At 31.6% G+C, this 20,252-nt stretch overlaps 3 protein-coding genes across 4 annotated transcripts; 2 read left to right on the forward strand and 1 right to left on the reverse strand.

Moving 5' to 3' along the window:
- Window positions 1-259: 259 nt before the first annotated feature.
- LOC111297059 (LOB domain-containing protein 1-like) lies at window positions 260-2,024 on the forward strand. The gene is made up of 2 exons (XM_022891650.2): window positions 260-710; window positions 1,261-2,024. Exons 1-2 carry the CDS (start codon window positions 381-383, stop codon window positions 1,582-1,584), a joined length of 654 nt encoding a protein of 217 aa, XP_022747385.1. The 5' UTR covers window positions 260-380; the 3' UTR covers window positions 1,585-2,024.
- An 8,265-nt stretch (window positions 2,025-10,289) lies between these two features.
- LOC111295997 (ATP synthase subunit d, mitochondrial) lies at window positions 10,290-13,492 on the forward strand. The gene is made up of 5 exons (XM_022889949.2): window positions 10,290-10,567; window positions 11,760-11,841; window positions 12,780-12,844; window positions 12,954-13,040; window positions 13,128-13,492. Exons 1-5 carry the CDS (start codon window positions 10,397-10,399, stop codon window positions 13,227-13,229), a joined length of 507 nt encoding a protein of 168 aa, XP_022745684.2. The 5' UTR covers window positions 10,290-10,396; the 3' UTR covers window positions 13,230-13,492.
- Window positions 13,493-13,810: 318 nt separating this feature from the next.
- On the reverse strand, window positions 13,811-19,776 carry LOC111295996 (uncharacterized). 2 transcript variants are annotated; one of them, XM_022889948.2, is made up of 8 exons: window positions 19,407-19,762; window positions 17,818-19,291; window positions 16,919-17,339; window positions 16,423-16,567; window positions 15,970-16,085; window positions 15,789-15,867; window positions 14,846-15,079; window positions 13,811-14,528 (listed from the first exon to the last, which is right to left on the reverse strand). In XM_022889948.2, the coding sequence occupies exons 2-8, from the start codon at window positions 18,992-18,994 to the stop codon at window positions 14,178-14,180; spliced, it is 2,523 nt and encodes an 840-aa protein (XP_022745683.2). In that variant the 5' UTR covers window positions 18,995-19,291; window positions 19,407-19,762; the 3' UTR covers window positions 13,811-14,177. The 2 variants fall into 2 exon arrangements, with proteins under 2 accessions (XP_022745683.2, XP_089596838.1); XM_089740712.1 differs by having other exon boundaries at window positions 17,818-19,776.
- Window positions 19,777-20,252: the final 476 nt, after the last annotated feature.

Raw genomic sequence — 20,252 nt, forward strand, 5'->3', positions numbered from 1 at the left:
TTGATATAAAATATAATATTTTTATATCGAATCGGATTAAATTAAAATATTTATTATATAAAATCAAATTAAATTCGATGCGAATAAAAATTCATTTGACCTAATTATTTAACGATGAATAAATAAATAAAAAGAGAGAAATGTGTAATTAGTTTTGAAATAGAAAACTTGATGGATTTCTTTTCATATTCATAATCAATGACATCATTTGATGATGGTTTTTATGTTTTTCTTTTTTTTTTAATTTTATAGCCATATCCCCTCTATTTATACTTCCTTCCCCTGCTTTCAACTGAGGCAGCTCTGTTTTTCACCGCAAACAAAACTCAAACTACTTTTTTTTTTCTTCTTCTTCTTCTTCTTCTTCTTCGTTTTCAACAATGGAAAACAATGTCAAAGCTGTAATATCTCCAATCTCAGTTTCAACCCCATTTTCTTACTCTCCATCTTCTTCCTCTTCTTCAGGTTTTCCTTCCCCTAACTCTCAGTCTTCTCCTAATAATTCTCATCAACTCCCACCACCTCCACCACCACCAACTGCTTCTTCTCCTCCTCTGGTTGTTGTCAGCCCTTGTGCTGCCTGCAAAATCCTCCGCCGCCGCTGCGTCGAAAAGTGTATCTTAGCCCCTTATTTCCCTCCATCCGAACCTTACAAATTCACCATTGCTCATAGAGTCTTTGGAGCTAGCAACATCATCAAGTCCTTGCAGGTATTCTTTTAATTAACTTTCTGTTTTAATTTCTTTTCTCAATCCGCCATTGTTGAACAAGTTTTTAGTATATTTTTCTTTCTTCCTGCTTTATTCTCAGAAATTGAATAAGGGTCACACTGTTCCTTGTCAAAGGGTCTAAGCCAAGCCAGCCATGATCACAGTTTAAATCCAATCAAGAATTAGACTTTAATTGCCAAAAAAATGTGGAATTTAACTGTTTATAAAAGTCAGTCAAGGTTACAAAAATGTTTCAATGCATTAAAAATCAACCAATTGATTCATACAATCATTCTTAAAAATTGATATTTAACATATACGAAATTCAAATTTCACCATCCGTAATCTCTTTTTCTATCTCAAAACTGCGACTTCTTTTGTTAACAAAAAAAAAAAAAAATCAAGTTGACTAGCTAAGGGCATGCATCATATTGTCTAGCAAAGGCATCATTTAGTACTTGGTTCAAAAATCAAGCCCTTTTTTTTCATTAAAATTTTTAAAAGGTGAAATTTTAGTCCATTTTGCTAACAAAATTGAACATATTTTCAGGAACTACCAGAGTCCCAAAGAGCAGATGCAGTGAGTAGCATGGTTTATGAGGCCAGTGCTCGGATTCGGGACCCGGTATACGGCTGTGCCGGAGCAATCTGCCAGCTTCAAAAACAAGTCAGTGACCTCCAAGCACAACTGGCCAAGGCACAAGCTGAGATTGTGACCATGCAGTGCCAACAAGCCAATTTATTAGCCTTAATCTGCATGGAAATGAAACAATCCAAAGAACCCATGTCTCAGCAGCAACTTCACAGCATTGACACCAGCTGTTTTCTAGATGACAGCAATCTTGCTCAAGCCTGGGAGCCACTTTGGACATGAAGAAGAATAGTCAGAGAGATCATAAATATTAAGGAGAAAACAAAAATTAAATTAAAAAATATATCTTTATAGTTAGAAAATTTTCAATAAAGTGATTAGTTATGGTAGATATATGTTCCCAATGCTTTTTAATCAATCTTGTTGACCAAAGGGAACCTTAGGCAATTGATTTCAGATTTAGGGGTGTTTGTGCTGAAAACTGACTCCGAGAAAGGCCCAAGATTGGTTTGGTGTTTGCGGTCTGCTCAAGTCAGTGTTTGAGGAATAATAGGTTTTTTTTAATAATTTATAATTTGTTACAATGGAAAAAAGAAGAAGAAAAGGAATAGGAAAAGAGGGGAAAAGGAATAGGCAATTAGGCATGACTGTCTTTATCCCCAAGTCTGCTAATTTTTGAATTTTTAGCTTACCTAATTTTATCATCTAAAATATTTCTCTGATCAGTTACTTGTCAAACTGGCTAGCTCTTTGGCCAATTTCTTGACTAAATTTGGCTTTGCAATCCGTCAAGCTGATATGATTGGGAGATTGTAGAACTAGAAATTGTATGTATTGTTTTGCTTTTTCTTTCCACCAATTTTCTATTGAATCATTTTTTTCAAATTAATATTCAAACATTTAATTCAATAATTAATATATGATCCTTTATTCTTTGAGCAAAATTCGAATCTCTCATTCTCAAATAAAAAAAAAAAAATTGTTATCTTCAATTTGCTTAGCTGGAAAGAGCCAAAGGAAAGAAGAATTGTTCATACAAAGCAAGTGATATTAATGCGTATTTTTTGAAATGCTTGTTTAATTTTATTTTTTATGTAAAAAATGTCGTAATTTGAGATAAAAAATTTATTTAAATTAATTTTTTATATAAAAAAATCATAATTTGAAGATAAAAAATAATTTAGAAATATACTAAATTTTATTTTTTAAAAAATAATTATATGAATGTGAGTTAAATCATGAATTCGTATTTAATTTAATTTGAATATTAAAAATTAACGAGAATTAAAAAAAAAAATCTGAAGTTTGAATTGTAATACTATTTTAGTTAAAAAATCTGAAATGCTATTATTCAAATTTTATAAAACAATCACACGTATATATAACGTACTTAGGCTGCAATTAGGCAGTCTTCCATAGCAACTTTGCTTTGTCTTTTTTTATTTTTGCGGTCAATGTAGAATTGCTAGTCACGTACGCTTGAGTGCCCTATGGACGGGACTGACGGGATTTCTTTTCTATGTCTTAAAATCAATTCCATTTCTCTTTTTTTTTTATTGATAATTATACGACCACTCAAAATTAATAATTAATTAATTAAATATTCAATTTAATAATAAATATATGTACTTTTCTAAAATCTAAAAAAAATATTAAAAAATTTCAACTATCGATAAATTAGCTCTAGCCTTCAAATCAGGATGTAAATATTGAAAAATCACCAATTTTATTGATAAAATTAAGATAAATGATTAATAAAATTCCAAATCAAAATTATTTTTATCAAATTGATACTTTTCATGGCTCTAGTTAAATTGTTTTTTTTTTTCTTTTTTTACAAAAGAAATTACAATATAAAAATAGAGGAATCAACAACAGATATTGATTTTTTTTTTTTTTTAACAAAGAAAGCTATTGTCTAATGATAAGAGAAAAATATTATAGATATTGAGATTTGAACCTTAAAATTGGTTGAATGTCATTTTTTAAGAATAATTATATGAATTAATTAAGTTTTAGATTCTCAAATATTAAAATTTGAACTCTAAATTTACTGGATGTCACCTTTTAAAAAGATTACTGTTAGAAATAATAATTGAAATCTTATAACAGATTTATTTGAAATTGATTTGATATTATTTAATAGATAAAAAAACTTGTTGAAAAAGAATTCTAAGAAGAAAAATATTCCTAATAAGCAAGTTTATATACTTAAAAAAAAGCGAAGTCTTTATAAAGTTAGATATGAGAAAAAGATGTAAGAGAATTATAGAGTTTTATAAGATAGACACCTTATAAGGCTACTGGAGATTTATATCTTAAATGTATGTATATTTAAATATTTGTGAGTGGACTAGAGAAGATTGAGATGATTCACATAGGTATAGTGCATAGGTGCACATGGGTATGTGTATATTTGGGTTGAAAATACTCCATAAAACTAAAAGAGATTAAGAGGATCTATAGGTATTAATTGTGAATACTTTATTTAATTATATATTTATAATTCTCTACAATTAATGAATTTTTTTCTCATCTGTAGATGTAAGTTAATTAAACTAAACTATGTTAAATTGTTATATTTTATGTGATTAATTGATTGTTTAATTATGCAATTATTGATGTGAATAGATTAGGTCCTTTTGGCCTAACAATTACATAGAATGAAGTACTGAACGGATTCTGTTAACTTGATACCATGTAATAGGAAACGTCAAAGTCTAAGAAGTCATATACGGACCCATAACGAAAAAAATGGGGATGTAGACAGTCTTGAGAGGGCATTTGATTGATTCTCAAATGGTTCCAACTCTTCTAATATTGATCTCTAGATGACTTTTCTTTAATGAAAAAAAAAATCGTAACAAAACCGGAGTTTCGATTTGAAACTCATTAACTATATAGTTTCTTAGCCATAGGAATTATCCGCTAGTGATCATCTTGACCTTATTAAATATCGTCATGCTTACAATAAAAGATTGATTCAATAGTTAAAATTTATTCGATTTCGATAATATAATTAGTAATCACGTTTTAATATTAAAATCGACAAAATTATGTTTACAAAGCAAAATTATAATGACATCAAGACATCAATGAAACAAATAAATCAATCAATAAATAATATATAATTAAATTCAACTTGTATATGCTAAATTTGAACCGTAAATTTTAAAATTTTGAAACCTTCTTCTTATCGTCGAGACAATAACTTATTTATTTAAAAAGTTAAGTAATTTATCATTCCCAAATTTTATTTATTAAAATTTTGTTCTAATTATTTGCAACAAAAAAAAAAAGGCTTATTAGCCTCTTTTATCCTAAAATTAGCATAATTGAACTCATTGAGAATAATCCTTGGAAATTGGAACTCTCCATTTGTTGGTAAGCTTTGTCTTCTTTTTCATTAATTTGCACAAATTGTTGTTTTCCTTTATTTGTGTAAATCTTTAATTTCCAATTGCAAGTGTGTGGAGCTTAATTAACTGCATTTTATTCAAAGTGACAAGACAAAATTAGTTAATAATGCTAATCAATATGTCAAAATCATTTCTTTGGTCCAATGAGAATGGAGCAAAGCTAGGGATTCTATTACTATTTGTCTAAAACGTTTTGATGAAACGAAAGACTAGGAACCTCTTTCGACGTATGATGAGAAAGATTTTCACCGTATCGTAAGTGTTAAAAAGACTTATTTAATGAAATAATACCCACGGCGATGACCATCACGACACAATAAGAGTCCCTCTTATAATGCTCGCATTCAAAGGAAGTCTAAATTTCTAACAATTAGCCACAATTTTTCACTATGAATTCAAATTTTCTAGCATGTCAAACCCTTCATATTTTGAAGCCTCTCCTCTTTTCTTCACATTCCCAACCAATATTTCAACATGAAATTGATTATGTTAGGTGTGCTAACAGCCCCAAAGTTAAAACCAATATAAACAAAAATTAGGGTTCATAACTAGGAGTTTAACATTCACACTATAAATAGAAACATTTAGGTTAATTAAAACTTATTATTTAAGAGGATGGGCCACAAATCACACTAAAAATATGGATTTTAATGAGTTTTGGTTCACCAATATTTATTCAAGCACCAAATTCCTACTATAAAACTATACTTATCTTGAAGAAGATTGAACAAGATATTTATGAAGGAAATTACTTTCATATAAGCACTAATTTGCTTTAGCTCGAGGGACCATGTAGCTCAGCTGTGACTTGTGAACTATATCAAGAGAAATTAAGACACTGCATAATGCAGTGGGACAAAGCAAATTAAATGCTTGAATTGGAGTAATGATATTTTTTGTTTGATTTTCGATTATTTCATTATTCACAAATGACATGAAACAACAATGAATAATAATTTTATGATTATTTATTTATTTATATATAATCGAGCAATCAGATTGTTGAACACTTAGCATTTTCCTTTCAAGAAATACTACAACATGGAAGCAACTGAGGCTTTTGCAACAATTAAGATGTAGCTTAGTAATTGTTATCCTCTAGTGAATATCGATAAGGTCTGAGGTTTAATCCCTTTTCTAACCATATTCAACAGTTAAAAAAGAAAAAGATCAATTTCAAATTTTAATTTAGTTAATTCAATAATTATTTTTAAAAAGTAGTATTTATCATAGTTAAAATTCAAATCTTAACACTTATCTTATTCCTAAACTGTGACCTCATTTTTGAAAAAAGAGAAAAAAATCAAGCTTTTCTAGAATTTAGAAATATTAACCCATTTAGTAGAAATTTGGAATTAACAAGTCAATATTTAGAAATAGCAATTTGCTTGTTAGATGGAGAACCTTAAGACATTAAGTTGATTTTGTCCACTTTAATTGTGGAAAAGCTCTAGAAATTTTTCCATGCCTCCGTTAACTTGACCCTGTTTTAACATGGAAAACTATTATTAGGAGACTGGTTTTAATCAAGGAAAATTGCCTATCTAGATAACCAATTTGTTTGAAAAGAAATTTTGTTCATATCTTAGAAATTTTCTTTGTCTAGTTTATTTGTTAGAGTCTAGTTGCAGCCCCCTTTGGCTTTGACAATGATTTGTTGTGAATAATAAGTTTAAGAATTGGAAAAAGCTAAAACTCAAATACATCCAAACTCTTTTTTTTCTAAAAAAAAGAATTGTAATCCAAAAATAAAGAAAAAAGTTGTAAATATTTAATATTTGAACTCCAAACACGTTAAATATTTGATTGTATGAATTAATTAAACTAAATTTCGAATTCAAATACAATTAAACTTTGTTTATATTTGTTTGGGGCTTCATAAGTTTGGGATTTTAGTTAGATATACATAGAATTAAGTGAAAAAAAATTGTACAATAGATTTCTTTGTCATTTGTTGGATTTTCAGAATTTGACCCTACTTTGGTAGATTCTCTTTAAAGATGTCTTATTCTTAGAAACTATAGTTTGATTTTTGCCATCTCGACAAGGATAGGTAAAGCAATGTAATTGGAAGATTTGTATAAACTAGAACTATGGTTATGAACTCCTTGAAAAGTTGAATTTGATCATATATTCGCTGTTAAGGACTCTAGAAACTAGATCGATTGGGCTCGGATTTATCTGCTGAGAAAACGGTCGCCTGGGGTTATTGATAGATGGCTATGACTTGAACCTTTAAAAAATGGGAGCATATTAAAGGTTTTTTCGGTGATTTTTTCTCCGACGCTTAAGTTAGATTGATCATTGTTCTTAATCCGAAGGATTTAGTACAATTTTCTTTAAGTCAAAGTTATGAACATATCATCATACGTTTGACTCAAACTCAAAAAATCCGAAATCTTAAAGTCATAATAATCTCACTCATAGATTAAAAAAAAACCCCACAAAACCAATCTTCAAGGCGTGAACTATTCGTTGTGAAATTATAATCTATGCGTCGAGTCTATTAAAGATGTCTTTGAGAATGAAAGTCAAAAGACAATATCATGTTTCTAACCTGCTTGACGGGAATTATTTTTAAAGCAGAGAGAAGAGAAGCTCATGACCTGCTTGACGGATTTTAATAATTTGTTCGTAAATTATGCATTCTAATTCAAAACCTGAAATGGACACATTATTTTAATTTTTTTTTAAAATTTAATTCGTTATTAAATGAAGAAAAATAAAGGTTTTTTTCCTATAGATATCGAGTTTATATCTTGTAATTTTTTTTTATATATATGCTCTTTTATGAAAAATGCATTTACAAGTAATAAATTATATTCACAAACAAATAATTTTATGTTATAAGAAAAATAAATAATTTTATATTCATATATACGTATAACATCAATTGCTTTTCCTTTTACATATGTGAATATCGTAAAATTGAAAAGAGAGATTTAAATTTTTTATTTCGACGTCATTGTTAAACAAGAATAATAATCATCAAATCAAATTGAAAGTCAGAACATAAAAAGGAGAAAAACCCAAAAGCTTGAGTCAAGAATAACAATATCTCAAAGTACAGTTATTCATGAATCGGGTTTAGTCAAATTATTAGTTGTTAAAACTTTTTATTTAAGATTCGGTTTAGTCCGTCAAGTTTGAACTAGAGTGGGCAAAATCACCCGAACCCGTCGGGTTTCGACCCGACCCGACCTCTTAGGGTCGATTTTTTTTTTTTGAAAATCGGGTATCGGGTCGGGTAGGGTTGGGTAAAGTGAAAAAATTTCGGGTTCGGGTCGGGTTCGGGTTTTGAGCAAACCCGACCCGATATATATAAAAAATTATTTTTTTAATTTTATATTTAATTATATATATTTTTATATATATTTAATTTTATATTTATATTTAAAATAATATTTTATTAATTTCGGATCGGGTCGGGTCGGATTTGATTTTATACAATGTCGGGTCGGGTTCGGGTATTGAAAATGAAAAAATTATCGGGTCGGGTATGGGTATTGCATATTTAAAATCAGGTCGGGTTCGGGGCGAGCAAAAACCCGCCCTGCCCCGACCCGTTACCATCACTAGTTCGAACAACTTAATTTATTATTAAAAATATTAAAAAATATTTTATATTAATATTTATATTTTCAAAATTAAATTTAAATAAAAATAATTTTTATTTATTAAATAGTGATTCGAATTAGATTAAATTTAAATTTTTAAACTCGTGTCTAGGAACCAAATTAATAATCCAATCCATGAACAAATTTATCTCACAAACAAGATTTTATTGACCGTCATGTTAATTATAATCGAAACTTAATTTCGTTTTAATCTTTTATTAATTCGATTGTTTTATAATTTATGCTCTGAAAAAAGATGATTGTGATATTATACTTGCTGGCCACGTTCTTGGTTCCAATATTCAACAATTTTCTTCTCGTAACAGCCCATTTTCTTCTTTAAATTCTATTTTACAGCCAAGCTTTTCTTTGAAACTTTGGGACTTGGAAGGGGCAAGGGAATTTTGAAAGAATATTGAGTCAACAAAGAGAGATGGAGTCGATCTGCCAAGCTCTTTTTAATGTGTTTCATGCACAATAATTTAATTATTTCATTTTCTAATTTCTTAATTAAATAACCTTAATGTGTAGATATATAATTTTTTTCATGAAAAAACAAAAATGATATGTGAACCAAACGTAAAGCAGTTGGTTTTAAAAAAAAAAAGTTAAAATTTTAAAATTAATATTCAATATACTGCAAATATAAATTTTTAATTCTAGAAATGGTGTTAAGAATTATGCAAATGTATTGTTTCTATTTTTAATTAATTTTTTTTTATTTTTTAAATATGTTTTAGGAGATATGTATCACTTTTTTAATCTTACTTGTGAAGACTAAAAATTCTAATAATTTCTTAAATTATAAATATATTGTTTGTTTGAAAATTAATATTTAGGCAAAAATATATACTTTAATTTTGGTTTAAATTTTATTTTTTTGCTTGTTGCCTTTGGACCTTTAATTTGATTTCACCAATTTGAACAATTGAGCTTGAAGGCATCTTCCACACACCTTGGTCCGACATTTTTCCTTGACTCAATTTTTATTATATTTTTATAAGAGAAATACGTGTTTACCTACGTATTCAAAAGTTATTGAATATTAAATTATGAATTTTGTTCAAAGTAATAAACAATATTAATCGTTAATCATGTGATTTATTAATAAAATGTTAAATTCTTAATTTTAATAATAAAAATTTAATTTTTAACAATCTCGAATTTTAAATATATATATATATATATTATATAGACAAAAAATTTGTAGGCCTAAAATGTGTTCGATTGACAAATTGGATAAAGAGTAAATTTTATTAATTTCAAGGTACAAATTTTGATGTATTCTCGAATTTTATTTGGTCTCATTTTTTTGGATAAAATAATTTTTACAATTACGTTGATAATAATTTTTTATTTATAATTTGTTACTTTCATAATCAATAACTTCTTTTATATATATCCCCAAATGTATTTATGATTTTTTGCAGGAGGAAAAATCAACAATTTTGGAATAAAAAGTAAAATGAGTAAAGAAATTAGTATTATTATCATATTCGGAAGATTTTTAAAGAAAAAGGTGAAAATAATTCAAAATTTAATTTTTATTGAAAATTTTCCATTAATCCATATTATAAAGGTTAAGTCATCGGATCGATACGAGTAATTGTATAATTAAAATCAATCGAAAAAAATAAAATTTAAAAATATATGAATTATATTTTAAAAAAATTTTATCAAATTAAATCTAATCGAATCCAATTTTCAAGTCAAAGGTAGCCCAATATTACTCTTTGATAAAAATAAAGAAAAATAATCATATAAAAATTCTAAGGGCCCTAGAAACTATTATGAGATTAATCAACCCAGTCCAAAGCATCCAATTGGACATGAACCGGGCCATGTCTCTTGATCTAAACCCCGGTCTATCAATGAATTGGGTTAAGCCTAATTGAAGCGGATCAAACCGGTCTATCAATAAAATATTGAATTTCCAAATTTTATCCATATCAAGATTTTCAATTCCCGTTTAAGACAACAAGAAGCAGCTCTCATCACCAGAAGTCGAAAAAAAAAACTAGAAAATTTTGCGTTTGGGAAGGGAGAAAGTGCGAGAAAATGAGCGGACCAGGAAAGAAAGTAGCGGATGTGGCGTTCAAAGCATCGAAGAACATTGATTGGGAAGGGATGGCTAAGCTTTTGGTCTCCGATGAGGCTCGCAAAGAATTCGCCACTCTTCGTCGCACTTTCGATGAAGTTAACTCCACTTTGCAAACCAAATTCAGCCAGGTTAGGGTTTCATCTCTCTTCTCTCATCTCTAGATTTTTTTAAAAAATTTTTGGGTTAATTTGTTGATCTGATATTTATGGTTTTATATTTTTTAATGGTGATTTTAATATTTTTGATTGAATGAAATACTCAGTACCGTTGAATATGTTGCTCAAGATTTAATATTGTAAAATTTTGAGCTTTTTTAAGGAAAATTTACTGTTTATTATTGTTCAAAAATGGGATGAGAATTGTGACGCCCCAATTCCTTCTTGAAAGAATGTGAAAATATGATATGATATATTTGTAGAGATTAAACCCAAACGTGTAAGATGTCTTTTATGAGATAAAATCATGAGACTTTCATGTCAAAACGGACAATACTTCGCAAGTTGGGTATGGATCTCCACAAGAATATTGTTCAGAAATGAAAAGGAAAATACGAGACAAAAGTGGAAATCTAGTTATTGTAATTTCACATTTTCTTTTGCTCATGACACTATTAAATTTAGTTGGGTTGATAAAATGAATTCATAAAAATTAATTTATCCCAAAAAATTGATAAAGGAATAAAATAATTTAAGGGTATATTGTTTTATTATGTGTTACTGAAAAAGAGTTTAAGTTCAGTTCTTTTTTTTCTGTATGCGAAAAATAGAATTCTGCAATTTTAAGTACCGGTTTCTTGATCATTCTTGATGGTTGTTAAAGCTTTTTGTTTTATTTTGCCCTTTAATTCTGCTCCATTTTTGTATCCATGGTTTTCGGGCATTTGCAGTAGAAGTGTTAGAAGTGTGTCCCTTAGCCTTTACATTTGATTTTTCGGAAGTATCAAGGTTCACTTATATTGAAGGGACTAATTCTTGGATTAACACTATGGCCAGATGAACCCACCAAAAAAAGTACTGGATTTGGCTGCTTTGTCAGCTTGGTTTTTTTGAACTAAAAATGAAGGTTTCATTTCCTTGAAATTTTCAACTGTGTAAACCTTATTTGACATTTCACTTTTGGGATTACCTTTAAGTGTGACGTTAAAGGCAAAAACTGAGGGAAAATGAAGCAAATTGCAAGTCATGTTTTCTATCAAGAAAGATTCATTTTGAAGACTTTTGTTTGTCGTTAGGGGTGATTGTTGATTGGTTCTTGCATTAACTTTCTTATAACTGTGAGCCAAGCCCTATCTTGTTAATAATCTGATTTGCCTTTAAGCAGGAACCTGAACCTATTGACTGGGAATACTATAGAAAAGGAATTGGCTCTCGGGTGGTGGATATGTACAAAGAGGCTTATGACAGTAAGTTCATTTGATGGTTGTTGTGGTTGGTTTACTTTATATACTAGTTTTCAGTTGCCCTGTTATGCTTAGATCAGTTGTAGGTTCCTAAAAGCGTAATGGTCTACATGCCTCTTGTTTTATGTCCCTCGCACTGTTGCAGCTTCCTCGACTGGTGCTTTGCACTCGCATTTAAGCTCAGCTTCTAGATATGAGGCAACAATTTCTTATCACCTTGACTAGCTACCATTCTCCTTTTTCTTTCCTCATTGGCTGGGGGAAAATTTGTAAAGGACGGATGTTAATTCTGTCAACCATTCTTCAACTGCAGGTGTCTTTGATCTTTCTAAGACCAGTTCCAAAACCTAAGGTGGAAATTCTTTGCCAATAAGGACTTTATATTAATCGGTTGTTATATAATTTACTAAGACAGTTCTTAGTATTGTATATTAATGCAATTCTCTCGTAAAAAGCTATGAACAGTTTTAGGTACATGCCTTAGATGCTTCATTTTCATAATACTGTATGGTGATCAGATCCTGCAGAACACTTAAGACTCCCTTTACTCCTATACTTTTGATGTTTGATGTACAATGAAGTTCAATTTGGGCCTCTATTTTTTTATGATCAACAAAATGTCACTCAACCATTGAACTGGATGGCTTTCAAATTTTTTACAGAAGGTGTTCCTAGAGCACCTGCTAGCAATTAACCATGTTAAATAAGGCTGCTGCCATTTCACAGTTTTCTTGGCATATTGGTTGATTGCCATGTAGAACTCCTTCATTCTAGTAACTCGTTTAAATGGATTCTTACATTGGCTACAATTTTTAGCAACTGTGTGAATGTTTTCGGGTTTGGGTGGAGCTGTGGGGAGTTCGCGATTTCATCTGTTTTCTTTTTCTCTACATATCGAGCTTTTCCCCTATCTTTACACATTTTATATGCTTCCTTTGCAGGCGTGGAGATCCCTAAGTTTGTTGACACAGTCACTCCACAATACAAGCCAAAATTTGATGCATTGGTGAGCGAATGAACAGGCTACTTGACTCTATTTTACCTCTATCTCAGTTTTTTTTTTTTTTCTTTTGGTTTTTTTTCCTTATCTGATATGCTATTTACTTGTGGCTTAGTTGGTTGAATTGAAAGAAGCAGAGGAGAAATCCCTGAAAGAGTCTGAACGCTTGGAGAAAGAAATTGCTGAAGTTCAGGAACTGAAGGTAATTGGAAAACAATCCCCGAATGAGTCTTTCTTTGTTCTAATCGATATTGATGATTTTGTTATTCTTTTTTCTTTATTTGAACAGAGAAAGATCAGCACCATGACAGCCGATGAGTACTTCGAGAAGCATCCTGAGCTGAAGAAGAAATTTGAAGATGAGATTCGGAATGACAACTGGGGCTATTGACCTCTTTTTGCTGATTTAAGTGCTGCCAAGCCTTCACATTCATAACCAGAATTTTGTGAGTGATCTTGTTTTTTCTGTTGTTCTTTTGTGTAATTTGGTTGCTTTGTGTTGGAAAGATTGGGCTCCAATAATAATTCGGTTTTCTGTGGAGAAAGACAGATTTTATTCATTCACTTGAGAATCAAATTGGATAGTGTAAGACATGCTTCATTTAAGTGGCATACATATCCATGTTTTAAGGGAAAAATTTTTTCATTTGCCTAGCCTGTTTCCTCAGGATGTCAATTTCTGATGTACAATATCTGCAAAACATTAATTGATAACACAACATGAAAACGATAGACGTAAAAGTTATAGCATTTGAAATTTTAATAAAAATTTCATATGAATTGGAAAACCAACATATATATATCTTATGTTTGACGTGTCACATTAATTTAAAACAGTGATTTTTTGTGTTTTATATGCATTTCACACGACACAAACATAATGAATTGTCGGGTTTATATGAAATTTTATCAGCATAATAAGAGTTCACCCAATTTTCTATTGCCTAATTAACAAATCAATTGGAAAAAAGATCTATGAAACTACCTCTTTAGTGTATACAACTGAAACGAATAACACTTACTGCACAAAGAATGGACAGAAAATATGAAAAATGGATTCAAGAGACAAAATTTAACCCAAGAGCTGATCAACAGATCTGATCCACCACTCCCCTGGCATACTATATATGGTTCAAAAGGTCATAAAATATGTAAACTGCCAGAAAAATTACAATTTTTTAGCAAAAATTTGAAGAACTTGCTGATGCTTTTTTTTTTTTTGGGGGGGGGGGGGAGGGGGGGAGCACAAAATTTCCAGCATCTTTCAGTTGCTTTCACCACTAACAAAAAAACCCAGAGGCCATTATAGATTAAATTGTTACTTTGGAAGGATTTGAATCTACCCAGAATTAGCCAATTTCTTTTGGGAGAGTTGATTCGTAGCCGCGTCTTCATTTTTGTCCATTGCCTTCCTTGCCAACTCGTAGCCGGCAAAGTTCATGGCTCCTAAGGGAGCAATCCAGAAAAACCTGGGTACTGCTCCTTTAAACAGACCAAGAGGTCCCTCATGGCGGGCTATAGATAAGGCTACCATTGACATTGATACCGGTCGGCCCCCTGGAGCAGTCATCATTCTGGTTTTCATGACATCAAAAGGTGTAGTGACAACAGCAGCTAACCCTCCAGATAAAGCTCCAACTGCGATCGTTTCCCAAGGTTCCAGTTCCCGTCGTAGAAGTTGCTGGGCAAGCTAAACACAAAAAATAATGATAAAAATTGTTATTACAGTTGGAAAACAACATGGTTTTTCTCATTAGAACAAGTATTTCAGTGTATACGAAACAATCTAATGCATTTAAGGATGCAAAAACTATCAACATTACTGTAAATACGTGTATTATAAGGCATATATTGGCTTTTATACAGAATTTTATAATTACAAGGAACTTGCTTTATTAAGGCAAGTGCCTTCTTAGCACCAGCTGCCTAGGTGATACAAACAAGTTCCGGTGCCTTGATCTTTGACTACACCGGCAAATTACTTACAGAAATAAAAATTCTTGATACCTTCTTAGATTCAGCATAAAGGCCCATCCCAGCAACATAGAATGGCACCTCACGACAGAGAGTGGCCCCGGTACCACGGAAAAAACCCTTCAGACCATCCTGGTGCCAAGTACCAACAAGAGCTTCTCCAACGTTGTCAAAAAGGCCAGCCTGTAAACGCTGCTTCAGTACCTCACAAGGAATCCGCACTGCTGTTCCCAAAAATGTGCTGCAGAATGATGCCATGGATTGAACCTAAATAGCAAAGAAATGCAAATTTAACTCGGTGTTGCAAATCAAAATCGACAGAAAATTTAATTAGAATCATTCCTTTCTGGAATTGGAAAATCAAGTGCGCAAACCAGTTACTTCTTTAAGCATACAAAGAGAGACAAACCCACAAAAGCACATGTGGATGCATTCACATACAAAGAAAGAGTGCTAGACTTCATGAGCACATAAAGACACTATCGACAAACAAGAGGATCCGGTACAAATCTGAGAAACCAGTAATCACAAACTCTCAGTTAGAGTCTTCCTCTTCAAAGTTATACTGAAGAACCAAATTGTAATAGAACAATTCGTTCAAGTTTGGTTATTGTTTATGTCCATGCATAGAGAGTACTTCAAATGTGCACTATGCATGAATGTAGAAACATCGGTAGAATATTTTGAGTAAGGTAACTGTTCAACATCATTTATACATAAAAAAGAAGAAACTTCAAGTTCAACATGTAATTTCTCCTTGTTTCCATGACTAGTCTAGCAACATTCATGAAATCAGGGAAATCAAATAAACTTGGCAAGATAAAAAATAGCAACATGAATGGCACTTGTAAGAAACGTTATGAGAGATGAAGGATATCCTTTGAAAAGGAAAATTAAGGAAAGCTAAAGCTGTGTTACAAAGAAACAAGAGAAATCAATCACAAATTCACAACCAAAATAGTGCAAAATCAAGTACCTGGATGTCAGGGAGGTTTGGAGCAACATTGCTCAATACAAGCTTACATGCTTCAAATATTCCCGTTCGCAGGCCATGGCTGCAATGTTGAAAGAAAACCAATTAGACGAATAAATGACAGAAAGCAAAATCAGAATTCAGAAAGAAAAAAGAATGGTAAACTATGAAAAACATATAATACCTTGAAAACTGTCCAAGAATTGCAGGGATTGAACCCCTATATAACCCCCGTACTCCAATTTGTGGAAGCTTTGAAATAACTTCAGGGAAAGTCAGGGTTGATGCCTGCACCCGAGTCTGATAAAACACAAAAAGGGAAAAAAAAAAAAGGAATGATGAAAAAAATGCCCTATTGGCATATCACAAGATGTATTCAATAAAAAGAGGAAATAAGGAATATTGTTGGTTATGAAAGTCACAAAGAAACTGCTTTTAACCATATGTGCCATAAGGAATACTGTTGGTTATGAAAGTCTCACACACATGAGCTCTCCACACTCACAGACAAGTAAAAACTAACATGGCAGAGTGCAGGTCTGTCCTCATAAAAGGTATGATGATTATGGATTTTACTAGATGTTCAAAAACAGGCAGATTTTATTATGGAAAAACAGCATTAAGCTGAAGAATGTGCCTTTATAGTATCAACTGGGAACATTAAAGATGTGGAGAGTGCACATGAAAGACCCCCTGCCAATGCAGATTTAAGAACACTTCCAGCAGGAATTTCCACGGGTGGTGCAACAACAACGACAGTTGCAGCTTCGAACCAGATATTCCTGTATGTAAAACAAAACTGTCAACAGTTGGTCACCATTGTGGAAAATGAGTGCATGTGCCAACTAAAACATATATGTTCACAAAATGAAAAAGGGAGGTGAGGGTAAGCGCAGTTAGTATTCAGCAGCTGTAATAACCTTTATGGCCTGGCACCAAAATTTTATACTAAACATATGCATTGATCAATTAGAAACAATAGCATTTTTTACAAGGTATTCAAATCAAGAAGCACAGAGCAGTACTGTAGTAAATAAACGACATCACAAACGGAACCTACATACTGTAATTCAGTAACCAACATCAGCTAGAGTTTCTAAATAAGACTCGTCAAATGGAAAAATTAATCTTACCGAGGATCATCTTGAAGTAGTCGGTCAGAAGGCAACAGAAGCATAAAATTGCGGAAGTGCCCATATGAAATAGATTCTTCAGTGTCTGCATTTAAAAATCGCATCATAGCAACAGCATTGTCTTCATTTGCTGGAAGTCCAGCATTTTTTAGTGATGCAAGTATTTCACTTTTTTGGAGGGTCCCAGACTTGCTTAGACAAAGAGAAGTATAAGCTCGAAGAATGGTTGGCTCCTTCTGTTCCATCAGGGACAAAAATTGCTTCCAACCGAAAGATTTTGAAAATAGATTTTTTCTAGTGCGGCGCAAAAATTCCTGAGCATATCTCCGTGGCAATTTTCTTTTTCTCATAGCAACTTCAAGATCTTCTAAAGTTACTTGACCATCACCATCTCCATCCAGTTCTTCAAAGAACCTCCGCCCTGACAGAATAATGCATGAGTAACAAGTCAGAGCATACCTCGCATGAGTAGTACACTGCACTATAGTTAATCATATTAGACCATGATATATTAACCAAACTGAAATTAATGCAATGAAAACTCAAAGGATATGAACTCATTTAGCATGAAATTTGATAAGGCTGAGTAGAAGAAAAATTATCAGTGACAAGTCCCAAACACAAAAAACAGCTTATTTATGCTGTGCTCAAAAGTTACAATCTGAATCTCCAAGTTCAATTAGGATTAAGGGAAAGGAGATATCCCAATATAAAGCTACCCAGTTCCTGCACCTTAAGCATGAAGATAAACACACTACAGAGTTTAAGAAAACTATAGTTTGAATTATCTACTAATACTCTACACCATAATACATTTTTTTACTGATGCTGCTATTCACAGAACCAAACAAAAAAATGACGCAACACTAATTGTTTGCAGAGATGAATGAGAACCATACCTTCAGATTCTGTGTATCTGAAGAAATCCTGGACAGAGAATAATTTTTTCTTGTCAGGATAGTCTTGTGAAGAGCGGCCCAAAGGTGGTAGAAGCTCAATCAATTCCGTCAGTGAGACAGTGGATAAGGTAGATCTCAAACGCTCCACATTTGACAGAGGAATGCTAAGTAACCCACTGGCCAGTTTCTGTGGGGAATTACCACCTGTTTCTTCCTTGCCGCTGGTACTAACACCATCATCACCCTCTTTATTCACTGAAGAACCAACTCCAACTATACCTGATGGAACACCTCCCACTCTAGCAAACTTCAAATTTCCCAAAAACCCATTAACATAAACCTTTTTACCTTCCCAAATACTTGTCACTGCTTTAAAATGATCAAACTGAGAGGGAGAAGATGGAGTTGGTGGACAATCACAATGCTTTTCATTACTTTCCTGAAGAAGTTGATCAAACTTCTGAAGATTTTGAGTCAACTGATCAAATATAAACCCTATAAAGCACTCAAATGATACATGTTTCCCATCATTATGTTCCATACCCTCATTCTTTGCAATAAACTGAGCCCTCGACTCTCTGCACTTAAACTCAAATGGAGCCTTTGATTTCATGTCATTAGTACACAACAGACACCCTGTATCTTTGTCATCTATTTTCCGAATTCGTTTCCTCCCTGGCTTAAATGAGCTCGGCATAGCCTGGACAAAACCATTAACTAACACTGACCAAGACACTGCAAACTGCAAGCAATTCATACAAGACCCTTCATCTCTATCCACATCCTTTTCTTTCAATCCTTTGCTAACCACCTCAACCTTCTCATTGTTCTGTCCATTTGCCGGCGAAAACATTCCCATAAGTTCCTTGATGGGAACCTTAATAGACAGCCCTTTCTTTCTCTCTTCACTACCAACATAACACAGCCCATTATTAACACCAGTTCCAAAACTACCACTACCCTTCTTCAGACTGTAGATTTGAACCTTACCATTCCTATCACTACCATTCAATTGGGCAATCAATTCAACATTATTTCCTTTATCATTTGACACTCCCCAACAACTTTCAAGACCTTTTGCAGCCTTCTTAATACCCAATTCGAGAGGGAAACATGCTTCTTTTATAAACTGAATCGAATTCGAAATCGATTCAATTGGATCATTTTTCAACATCATTACTTCTACCACCTCAAAAGCTCCTCACTCTTTAATACAAATCCCCCCAAAATCTCTCCTTCTCTACCAAGATTCAACAAGAACCATATTCAACACACAACTAAAACAGCTAATATCAAATCTTCAGGCAATCCAAAGTTGAAAGGAGCTTTTTTACTAATTAAATCGAATCAAAAATCGATTCCATTCCCCTAAACAACCCAAAAATTTTATCTTTCCTATAATAGAAACTCAAAATTTGCACTTTTCTTAAGATTCAACAAATTCTTCACCCACCAACTAAAAAGAACCACCAAGCTAGAACCACAATTCAAACATAAAATAAAAATTACAAATAAAAATAAAAACCCAGAGGGAAAATTAAATCTTTAGCCAATAAAACTACAGGAAATGAACTAAAAGGAGATTTTACTTGGGGAGAGGATTTGCTGAAGAAACTGATGCTGCTTTTCCAAAAGTCTTATCTGTACGGACATAACAGCCAAATGGGTATTAGTTTTTTGTCTATTTTATGGAAGAAGATTCGATTTTTACCCCGAAGAAAGGGAGAACATTGTAGCTTTAAAATGGGTAGCTCTTTTTTAAGTGACAAAAACAAGAAGTGAATTAAAGGGGTGATTTTGAAAAGGAGAGTGGATATTGAGGGACTAAACTGGAATTTAACAAAAAAGAAACGCTAAATATAGCTTCTTCTTTTTTTTTACAGTTTTTATTTTAAGAGAGCGAGATATATGGTGTGGCAAAAGGAAGGAGAAGAAGTGGAGGATTAGGAAGAATAGGCCTCTGTCCTTTTTTTTTATTTTTTATTTTTATCAATTTATGGAAAAATAATCAAATAAAATAACATTATTTTTTGGATGAACAACAGCGAGTGGGTAAAAAGCTGACGTAAGGCTTTGTGTGACCTTAGGGCTTAAAGATTATATGATAAATAAACACTAAATATAATTTAAAAATAATATAATTTAAAATTTTAATAATTATTATATATGATTTTAATAAAATAAAAAAAATATATTTTATATTTTAATATCGATACGAATTATAATATATAATTTTTTTTTAAATAACATTTTCCTTTAGTAGATTCTTTTTAGTTTAAATACTTGTTGTTTTGCTATAAATAAAATATTTCTTACAAAAAAATAGTTGTAAATTAATATTTAGTTTTTGGAGATCACTTTCTTCCATCTTTGTAAGCTGTGACAAAGATTTACTAGAAAAAAAAAGGTTCTATTTTGGGTTTAAAAAAGAATGA

This window comes from Durio zibethinus, chromosome 12 (assembly GCF_047325235.1).
Source record: "Durio zibethinus cultivar Kanyao isolate XHJ-2024 chromosome 12, ASM4732523v1, whole genome shotgun sequence".
Taxonomy (NCBI): domain Eukaryota; kingdom Viridiplantae; phylum Streptophyta; class Magnoliopsida; order Malvales; family Malvaceae; genus Durio; species Durio zibethinus.